This window comes from Mixophyes fleayi, chromosome 2, assembly GCF_038048845.1.
Source record: "Mixophyes fleayi isolate aMixFle1 chromosome 2, aMixFle1.hap1, whole genome shotgun sequence".
Taxonomy (NCBI): Eukaryota; Metazoa; Chordata; class Amphibia; order Anura; family Limnodynastidae; genus Mixophyes; species Mixophyes fleayi.
Genome location: NC_134403.1, coordinates 233,549,343 through 233,560,370, shown reverse-complemented (window position 1 = coordinate 233,560,370; position 11,028 = coordinate 233,549,343). Strand labels below are relative to the sequence as shown.

At 41.6% G+C, this 11,028-nt stretch overlaps 1 protein-coding gene across 4 annotated transcripts in view; it reads right to left on the bottom strand.

The window, feature by feature from the left end:
- The window catches only part of TNNT2 (troponin T2, cardiac type), a 173,358-nt gene that overhangs the window by 66,620 nt on the left and 95,710 nt on the right, over positions 1–11,028 (bottom strand). For all 4 annotated transcript variants that reach the window (XM_075195632.1, XM_075195631.1, XM_075195633.1 and 1 more), the window contains one exon: positions 3,854–3,931. In XM_075195632.1, coding sequence (XP_075051733.1) covers positions 3,854–3,931 — 78 coding nt within the window. The remainder of the gene's footprint in view (positions 1–3,853; positions 3,932–11,028) is intronic.

Below are 11,028 nucleotides of genomic sequence, written 5' to 3'. Positions count from 1 at the left end.
CCAGCAGGAGGTGCAGTTTGTTTTCATTTCTAAACAATTGAGCATTGTGCTGCATTGAGAATATGACTAATAATAATAATAATAATAATAATAATATTTGTAAGGCTCCACAGTGCTGCGCCGCACTGTACACTAGGAAAAACAGTACATACATAAAAAGGGCACATACAAGGTAGATAAAATAAATACAGACATGAAAACAATAGGTATGAAGGACCCTGACTCAGAGTGGAGATTGGGACAGTTGTGATGGTGCATTAGTGTGAATAGTGTTATCAAGGATAAAGTCACCTCTAAAAAAGAGATGGGTTTTCAAAGAGCATATAAAGATTTGAAGGCCGTTGGAAAGTCTGATTGAGCGTGGTACTGAATTCCATAAGTGCGGAGCAGCACTGGAGAAGACTTGGAGGCCGGAGCGAGAGGTGGTTACCAAAGATGAGACAAGGCGAAGGTCAGAGGTAGATCTAAGTGGGCGGGAGGGAGCGTATTTTGATATGAGATTTGAGGTGTATGCAGGGTAGTGTTTTTGAGGGCTTTGTAGGTAAGGGTGAGTAATTTGAATTTGCAAATCCTTACATTGGCTCCCTGTGTCCTCCAGAATCAAAGTGGTGCAGAAAATTTGGAGCGGTGAGAGAGGAAGATCAGTCTTGCAGCAACATTTAGGATGGATTGAAGTGTGGATATATGGGTGTCAGGAATGCCAGGCAGCAGGAGGTTGGAATAGTCAAGATGGGACATGATGAGAGAATGGATAAGAGTTTTGGTAGCATGTTGAGTAAGAAAAGGGTATATTCTAGCAATGTTTTTAAGGTGTTTTTAAGGACTGGTAGAGAGTCTGGATGTGAGGAACAAAGCAGAGGGTGGAGTCAAGTGTGACACCAAGGTAGCGGGCTTGGGAGGTTAAGGAATTTGTGGTGTTATTGACAGAGTCACCACCTGTCCTCAAATTTCCCTCACTGTCAGGAGGGAAGATAATAAGCTCTGTTTTGGACATGTTGAGCTTTAGATAGCGTTGGGACATCCATGTGGAGTTAGCAGAAAGACAGTTGTTTACACAAGATAGTACAGAAGGAGAGAGGTCAGGGGAAGAGATATAGATTTGGGTGTCATCAGCGTAGAGGTGGTATTGGAGGCCAAGTGAGCGAATTAGTGCCCCAACAGAAGAGGTATACAATGAAAAAAATAAAGGGCCAAGAACAGAGCCTTGAGGGACCCCAACAGATAGTGGGATTGGAGGGGAGGATGGGCCAGAGGTAGAAACACTAAAGGGACTTTTTGATAGGTAGGAAGCGAACCATGAAAGAACTGTGTCACGAAGATCATGGATCGATGTAACTTTGTTACAAACAGATCTGGCGCTCCATAGTGCACAGAAGAAGGGAAGAGAAGGTAGTGGAGATATGTGGATAAGGTTTGTGGGATTGAAAGCACGGGATGGATGGAAAGATTTTGGGTGGAGCGAGGAGCATGAGCTGATAGTGAGGATTATATGGGGCCCAGGGTTAAGCGAGATATCACCAACAGCCATGAGAAGGAGCAGGGTGAGAAAGATGACATGCGAGGAGGATTTGTGGGTGTGAGGTATATTTCTATTTATGTAGGCTGGTGAATGTGGTGGGTGCAGGAAACAAAACAGTTCATGTGTACAAACTAGCAAGCAGGGAAGTATTGAAGGGGAAAAAATAGTCGGGGAGGGAGGAATAGGATTATGGAGAAAGAAGGGGAGTTTGGAGAGAAGTATGGCAACAGTAAATAGGAGAGACTGTAAATTAAATAGGTGCATGATGGTGAGATGTGAATGAATGTGTATTAGCTAGGGTAGGTAATGAAAGACTAGAAAGGAACAATTGATCCAAAATTGTGTGGGGCAATGGAAGATGTGAAGGATACTTTATCGCCTGTTGGCTTTGGTTAATGGAGTAGGCAGTCTCTGCCGCTCTGACACAACGAGGTCCAGGAGGATGCTGACAGTTGGGTGTGGAGGGTCCAGCAGCCAAACAGAGATGGTAATAGCAAACACAATTGAGCTCAGTGAGTAGTTGAACAGATGTTGAAACAGCAATGACAGATGAGCTCCGTGGGTCCCACAGCTGGACAGAAATGATAGTTCTGAAGATCCTAAAACAGCCTTGTTTTTCGGTAAGAAGTCGATCCTCAGAGCTGCTGTGACATTTGCCAACAGTATTAAGAAATATCCAAAGTGTTATATTTGTGAGAATAAGGAAAAGTGGGATTTTGGGCTAAGAGTTTAGCCAGTGTACAGCTTACTCCAACTGCCATCCACATGCCACTGATAAGGGAGGCTGTGTGCTTAGGTGTTTCTGGGTGGGAGTAAGGTAACCGATAATACAAATGTCAGTTCGGCAATGCTGTTCGGGTTATTGTCTGAATGAGCTCATGAATGGTGTGCCAAAAGCTCCTAATTTTAGGGCAATGACACCAAATGTATGTGAAGATGCCATTGCATCTGCAATTTCTTATGGGATTGTATTTATTGTGTTAAAGTAATCAGACAAATGACAGCAAGGCAATATTTTAGGTCATTGTTATTTGCTTACATAAAATATAAGACAAACTGCAACCTGCAACACTAGGGCAAATGTCCCACAAAAGTGTTATATTTGACTATAATCATTTTTTAGAAGCAGCAGTCCCACAAAGAAGTCTCTTTTCTTTAAATAGCAAAATAAGAACCATTTAAGCATGCTTCTGTTATTTTTCTTAGCAAATCTCCTAGAAATCATTATCTCCTTTTTAAAATCTCTCTGGAGGGAAAACAAGAATGACTGCCAGAGACAGACACAAGTTCTCAGCATGGCATGTGATGGCAGAGGGGAGAAAGGCAGAGAGAAGATGACACAGTAAAACAGAGAGGCGTTCCAAACATCTCTGCTCACTACATCATGTGTCATGGAACTGTGGTTGCCATGATAGTCACATTACTGCAGAAAGTCTACCTAATTATAAATAATAGCATTCTGAAGAAACAAGCTAAGGAAATAGGTAATTGCTAAGCTGCTTCTTATAACATACTACAGTGATTTATGTCAAAGTTTTGTTCCCAACAAGGCCCTGATTCATCTTCGGATGTAAGTCCCGCTGCTTGCGTGAGATTACTCTGCACATGCTCAGAAATGGACCTTACACCACTGAAAACAATTGCATCCAATTCATGTCCAAATGCAAATGACACTTTCCACTTCCTACAACTTGATGGGTAGAATGCGGTGGGAAAAGGGCGGGCGTGCGTAAGCAATGCACAGTATGGGCATGCTGATGTCAAACGCACACACATTCATCCAATTCAAACTCTGGGCATCTCTTAAGTAGGTATTTTTTTAGCTGTATCTCTTGCACCAGCTACAGGGCAGGTGTAAGTGCCAACTGTTAGTGATGACTACATATATGCATGCAAGAACATGTGTTTGTAAACAAAAGAAACTATAAAAATGCATTTTATGTACAGTATGCATTACGAACATCCTGATTTATGTATTTTATGTTAAAAAATATATATATATTTTTCACATATATGCGTAATAACGATTACAGTATTAATAGTTGTAAATTAATTTTATTAAAACATTTGTTGCATTCATTCTGATGGGACTTGATATTGCACATATGCATGTGCGCATTCTGCAGTGTGTTCTGTCTGTGTGCATACAGCAAGTACTTGTACTTGAATACAGGTGTACTGTATGCGCTTTTCATGATGAATCAGGCCCCAAATGTTCCAATACCTACAGTACATGTGTAAGAAGCGTAGTTTTGTGCCCATTCCAGTTGTTTTTTGCATGTGTAAGTCATCAGCAAGCACATAAAACAACACTAGCATAGCTTGTATACTCACTGCCACTCTGGCCTGCCTCTCCTTTTCTCTCTCTGTCCGGATCCTCAACTGCTCTGCCCGTTCTGCTCTTCGTTTCTCCTGAAATGTAAAAAGCAATTAAAGGTGGTGAACAAATATAGACATCGTATTATACATACACTAGAGATGAATAGTTCAGATTCTAATTTGACAAATCCGAGTTTTACATATCCAAGACTTACATGTGGATCAAAATTTCCTGTGTTTCTCGGATCTGAAAGAGAGGAGATTTGATTGCCACCAGCCCAGACGTCTACTTTATGGAAACTGCAAGTCCTTTGCATAATGTTATATCAAAAGTACAACTGCAACACCCAGTACTTCATGCACAGGTCACATGGTATTGTTGAAACAATCAGTAAGCAGTAGATGTTGGACTGATCAGTAAGAAACAGCAGTCTAGCAGCAGAGCACTGAATGCTGCAGCAGGCCCAGTGTTTCAAGTAGAGATGCTCAGGCTCGGTTCCTCGGAAACTGAACACACCCGAACTTAGGGGATCCGAGTACCAAGCCGAGTCGGCTCGTTACTTTCACGTTTTTTCGGATTCCAAAAAGAGGCAAAAAGTCATTGTGACGTCGTCGGATCTCGCGAGTTTTGGAATCTACAAATACCGTTCTCCACGGCGATCTAGCGCCATTTGAGAGAGGGATGCAGAAGGAGTAGGATAGAGTGCAGAGTAGTTGGGCAGGCAAACTTAGAGAATTGAAAGAGGACGGTGGTAGCAGTGTTAAAGAAAGCTCCATTGCTATTCATTGCTGAAATACAAATAAACTAGTCCTTGCAGGCTTTTCTTCTGAATTTGCACCAACAAGTGTAGGGTGTTATATACACCCAAAGACAAGAGCTCAATTGCTAATTGTCATTGCTGAAATACAAATATACTAGTCCTTGCAGGCTTTTCTTCTGAATTTGCACCCAAAAGTGTAGGGTGTTATCCAAATGGATTCACAGCAGTACACAGAAGAGCAGGAGCAGCTGCAGCCACAAGTCCTGATGATAGTAATCCCTGTACGTCATCTGGTAAAGCCTATGTAAAAGTACATAGTCTATTTAAGTCAGGGAAAAAAACATAAGAAACAGATTTTACTGCGGTGAAGAAAAAAAGAGCTGTAATCCAGGAAAAGTCAAATAAAAAAAATTGCCAACAGCCATTCTACACACGCAGTGGCAAAGAAAGAATGAGGCCATTGCCTTTGTCTTTGAGTGCGAGATCTAAAATTGTTACTGAGACATCTTGTAAGGTCAATCATCTTGTAAGGTCAATCGTCAATCGTGACCAAGCAAGAACGAGTATTTCGGACTCCAAAAGTGGTGCACAAATACTTTTACGTGTAAAAGCCGAGCTGGAAGAAAACAGTAAGGCAATAGAGGAAAATGTATGCTCAGATTCAGAAATGACACCAATCCCTGAGGAGAGTCCCTCCGTGAGTGCTGTGTGTAATCGTGACCATTCTGATAGTGTACCCATAAATAAGGTCCCTTTCAGCATTTCTGCTGATGTGTGAATGAACAGCCCGAGTGTAGCCGGTGATACACCAATTGAGGATGCACTTTGGAATTGGAACAGGATGAGGGGGATATTTGTGTAGCCGACGAGGGCGCTAATGAGGATGTTGATGAGGAGTGGAAGCAGTGGAAGCAGTCCTTGCACGTGATAAACAGAAGGCCATTGTCATGCCTGGACATAAGACCAAAAAAGCCACTTCTTATGTGTGTAATTATTTCTACCCAAATCCTGCCAACAGTTGTTTAGCCATTTGTAGAGTATGTAAAGCCACAGTCAGTCGAGGGAGGGACCTTAACCATCTAGGAACCTCAACCATGTTACTCCATTTGACGCAAGTTCATGGCAAGGTGTTGGGAAAATCAGAAAGTTATGGTAAAAAAATAACAACAAGCAGGCAAGCTCTATTTAACAGGAGGTAGCAAGCGATTTCATTGAACTTGTGATTTCACTGCTTTTTTGATTTCAAGTGCTGTTTTTGTTTAAAGTGTGGAGTTGGTTCCATTAAGGATTGCTGTGCTGTGCTGAGAGAGTGATATAGTTTGGGGAATTATTCTGTGTGTTTATTGAACGGGATTCGTTTTTCTGTGTGTTTATTAAGTTTTTTTTTTTTTTTTCCTTCTCTCTGTTAGAGCTAGTGGGTGTGGTTTAATTGCATAGTTGATACAGCTGGTTAGTGCAAGCTCTATTTAACAGGAGGTAGCAAGCGATTTCATTGAGCTTGTGATTTCACTGCTTTTTTGATTTCAAGTGCTGTTTTTGTTTAAAGTGTGGAGTTGGTTCCATTAAGGAGTTGAATCCAGGAAGGGGTTTAATCTGGTAAGTGGCTAGGAAAGGCTAGTACTAAAGTTCACTGTAGGCTATAAGAAGTTAGGTTAGCCATAATAAGATGAGTAGTAGCAGGCTTGATGATCTCACTCAATGCATATCTTGTCATATGTATGCACACTTGGAGCAAGTGTTCCAAGGTTTATACCTCTGTGAGAAATGTGAGCAATTGGTCTCTTTGGAAGCCCAGGTAACTGATCTAAAGCAGACCATTGCAACATTGAGAGACATTGCCAACCTGGAGCAGAGTTTACAGCTCACCGTTGATGCGTTATCTGAGCAGGGTGGAGCAGAGACAGAGGAGGATGCACAGGTAGGCAGCTGGGTAACAGTTACTAGGGGTAGCAGAGGGAGGAAGAGGCAGGCCAGTTCTGAGCTAGGCAATCCCAGCAGATTTGCCAGATTGGATGAAGATACTGTGGAAGGCAGTTCAGAATTGGTAGAGTTGGATGACACTGCTTCCTCTAGCAACCAGGGGAATGGTCTCTCCAGCATAGAGGGGACCAAAATTACTCAGGGACCCAGGCAGATTGTGGTGGTAGGGGATTCAATTATTAGGAAGGTAGATAGGGCAATCTGTTACCGGGACCGTGCATGCCGAACAGTGTGTTGTCTCCCGGGTGCTCGGGCTCGGCATATTGCGGATCGGGTGGACAGATTGTTGGGAGGGGCTGGGAATGACCCAGCGGTTTTGGTGCATGTTGGCACCAATGACCGAGTTAGAGGAAGAAGGGGTGTCCTAAAGAATGATTTCAGGGACATAGGTCGCAAACTTAAAGCAAGGACATCCAAGGTAGTATTTTCGGAAATACTACCTGTGCCACGCGCTAGTCCAGGGAGGCAGCGGGAGATTAGGGAGGTTAATGCGTGGCTAAAAGATTGGTGTAGGAAGGAGGGTTTTGGATTCTTAGAGCACTGGGCTGATTTCTTGGTCAGTTGCCATCTTTATTGTCGTGATGGATTGCACCTGAATGAGGAGGGGGCTGCAGTGCTAGGGGAGAGGATGGTTAGAAGGTTGGAGGAGATTTTAAACTAGGCTCCGGGGGGGAGGGGCAAGCAAGTATTTATGGGATAGACATTGAGAGTAGTAAGGAGGAATTTAACAAGAGTAAAGGGGGTGGAGAGGGGGGAAAGGGAAGCATAGCCGATAAGGAGCGGCCCTTTTTAAAGCTAAAAGAAATACCTAAGGGAGGCAATAGACTTAAGTGTATGCTTGCAAATGCAAGAAGCCTGACAGGTAAAATGGGGGAGTTAGAACTAGTAGCAATGAATGAGCAGTATGATATTATAGGTATTACTGAGACCTGGTGGGATGATACACATGACTGGGCAGTCAACTTGGAAGGCTATTCTCTCTTCAGGAGGGATAGGGTAAATAAAAGGGGAGGAGGAGTATGTCTTTATATTAAGCCAGAATTAAAATCAAGTATTCAGGAAGTTATATACGAGAATATTGGTGATAATATAGAGGCATTGTGGGTGGAAATATCCAGCGGAGGAAAAAGTTCAGAGAAGTTTCTGATAGGGATATGCTATAAACCGCCAGATATTAGTACGATTGAGGAAGCCCAACTTCTACAGCATATTGAAAAGGCTACATAACTAGGTCAAATTTTAATTATGGGGGATTTTAATTATCCGGACATTGATTGGAGTACTGAGACCTGCGGTACAGCTAGGGGAAATAGGTTTCTGAGCACGCTAAAAGACCATTACATGTCCCAATTAGTTGAGGAACCAACTAGGAACCGGACTATACTGGACCTAGTAATAACAAACAATGTAGACGTAATATCAAATATTCAAGTAAAGGAGCACTTGGGAAACAGTGATCATAATATGGTCTCATTTGAAATTAGTTTCCAGAAACAACAGTATAAGGGATCAACTAGGACTTTAAACTTTAAAAAGGCAAATTTTAATATGCTAAAGGAGTCTATAAAGAGCATAGACTGGGACAAAGCCTTTGAAGGAAAAAATACGGAAGAAATGTGGGCTGTCTTTAAAATGTTGTTGGAAACATACACGTATAAGTTCATTCCTATAGGAAATAAATGTAAAAGAATTAAGTCTAAACCAATGTGGCTAAATAAAAAGGTAAGGGAAGAAATGCAAAGGAAGAAGCGTGCATTTAAATTGTTTAAGTCTGAAGGGTCAGAGGAGTCCTTCCATAGGTACAAGGAATGTAATAAAACATGCAAAAAGGAAATTAGATTGGCTAAATTAGAAAATGAAAGGCACGTTGCAAAAGAAAGTAAGACAAACCCCAAAAAGTTTTTTAAGTATATAAATGGCAAAAGGATTAAAAAAGATAATATAGGACCACTAAGAAGTGAGATGGGTGAATTGATAAATGATACTAAGGAAAAAGCAGAGATATTAAACACGTTCTTTTCTTCAGTATTTACCAGAGAGGAACAAATGGCAGGAGTAATACATAAAAATGGAAATGAAACCATGCCATTAATTAATACTTGGTTGTCAGAGGAAGAAGTCCAAAGGCGACTGAAGAATATTAAGATAAATAAAGCTCCAGGTCCAGATGGCATACACCCAAGGGTCCTTATGGAATTAAACTCGGAAATAGCTAGACCGCTATTCTTAATTTTCAGAGATTCAATCTCATCAGGCTCAGTACCAAGGGATTGGCGAATAGCAGATGTGGTGCCGTTGTTTAAAAAGGGGACGAGATCACAACCAGAGAATTATAGACCTGTAAGCCTGACATCAATAGTGGGGAAACTACTGGAAGGTATTTTAAGGGACAGTATTCAGGATTACTTGGTACGCAATAAAATTATTAGTGGGAATCAACATGGATTTGTGAGGGATAGGTCATGTCAAACTAATCTAATTAGTTTCTACGAGGAAGTTAGTGGGAACTTAGACCAGGGCAGGACAGTAGATGTGGTCTACTTAGATTTTGCAAAGGCCTTTGATACAGTGCCACACAAGAGGTTGGTTTACAAAATAAGGGAACTGGGTCTAGAAATCAAAATTTGTACTTGGATCGAAAACTGGTTAGAGAATAGGGAACAGAGAGTTGTGATAAATGGAACATTTTCTAATTGGTCAAAGGTCTTAAGTGGAGTTCCTCAAGGTTCCGTGCTGGGACCACTCCTTTTTAATATATTTATTAATGACCTTGGTGATGGTTTAGAGAGTAAAGTTTCTATTTTTGCAGATGACACTAAACTCTGTAAGGTAATAAAATCAGAGCACGATGTAGCTTCTCTACAGAGAGACTTAAATAAACTGGAGGATTAGGCGGCTAAATGGAATATGAGGTTTAACACAGATAAATGTAAGGTTATGCATTCAGGGATCAAAAACAAGAACGCAATCTATAAATTAAATGGAATTAATTTGGGAGAATCTATAATGGAAAAGGATTTGGGAGTGCTCGTAGACAGTAGACTTAGCAATAGTGCTCAATGTCAAGCAGCAGCTGCAAGGGCAAACAAAGTATTGGCATGCATAAAAAGGGGCATAGATGCAAGGGAAGACAGTGTAATTTTGCCACTGTATAAATCATTGGTAAGACCTCATCTTGAATATGCAGTACAGTTCTGGGCACCACTCTATAAAAAAGATAATTTGGAACTAGAAAGGGTTCAGAGAAGGGCGACAAAATTGATAAAGGGTATGGAGTCATTAAGTTATGAGGAAAGGTTAGCCAGTTTAGGCATGTTTACTTTAGAAAAGAGGCGTCTAAGGGGAGATATGATTACTATGTACAAATACATTAGGGGTCAATACGGAAAGCTTTCATGGGAACTTTTTACCCCAAGGACCATACACAGGACACGTGGTCATCCCCTAAGGTTAGAGGAGAGGAAATTTCACAACCAGCAAAGGAAGGGGTTCTTTACAGTAAGGGCAGTCAAGATATGGAATTCATTGCCAGGGAAGGTTGTGATGGCAGATTCAATAGATATGTTTAAGAAAGGGTTAGACAAATTTTTAGCGGAAAGGTGTATCCAGGGATACGACCGTTAATTTAAAATAAAGGATAGTAGTGGATATAGGGTAAAAATTGGATTGCAATATTGAGTCTGGGGGGGATTTTCAAAATTGAAACAGATGGGCGGTTGCTTACTCTGGATTAATTACAAATATAAGTGCAGGATCGCAGGAGATCCAAAATAGGTTGAACTTGATGGACTGGTGTCTTTTTTCAACCTCATCAACTATGTAACTATGTAACAGTCCATCATCAGCTGGGACCCTTCTCTCACCTACATCCCGAAGCCTGCAATCTATACCGTCCTCATCAATATCCTCAATAGCGATCAGAGTTAGTCCAGCATCCAAGTTGCTAAGGCTAGATGACTCCTCAGAAGAGTTCTTGAGCGTTAGTCCTACTGCTGCTGCTGCTCCTGGGGGTGAATCTTCATCCCAGAAGCAGACCAAGAAGAAGACTACTAGTAGTTTACAACAATTGACTGTTAAACAATCCTTTGCAAGAGGTAGCAAGTATGAAAGCTGTCACCCAGTCGCAAAACGGATCACAGACGCTATGGTGACTATGCTTGTATTAGATCTGCGTCCAATATCCACTATTAATGCAGCTGGTTTTAGACAGTTACTTGAGGTCTTGTGTCCCCGTTACCAAATTCCATCACGACACCATTTCAGTAGAAAAGCTATTCCTCACCTCTACCAGAAGGTTGGGTTGCAAAATGCCTTTCAACCCACTGTACACTTAGCCACAGATATGTGGACAAGCAGAACTGGGCAAACTAAAGATTATATGACTGTGACAGCCCACTGGATTGGTGATTCCCCTTCACCAGCAGGTACAGCAGCAGCATGTACCCAAGT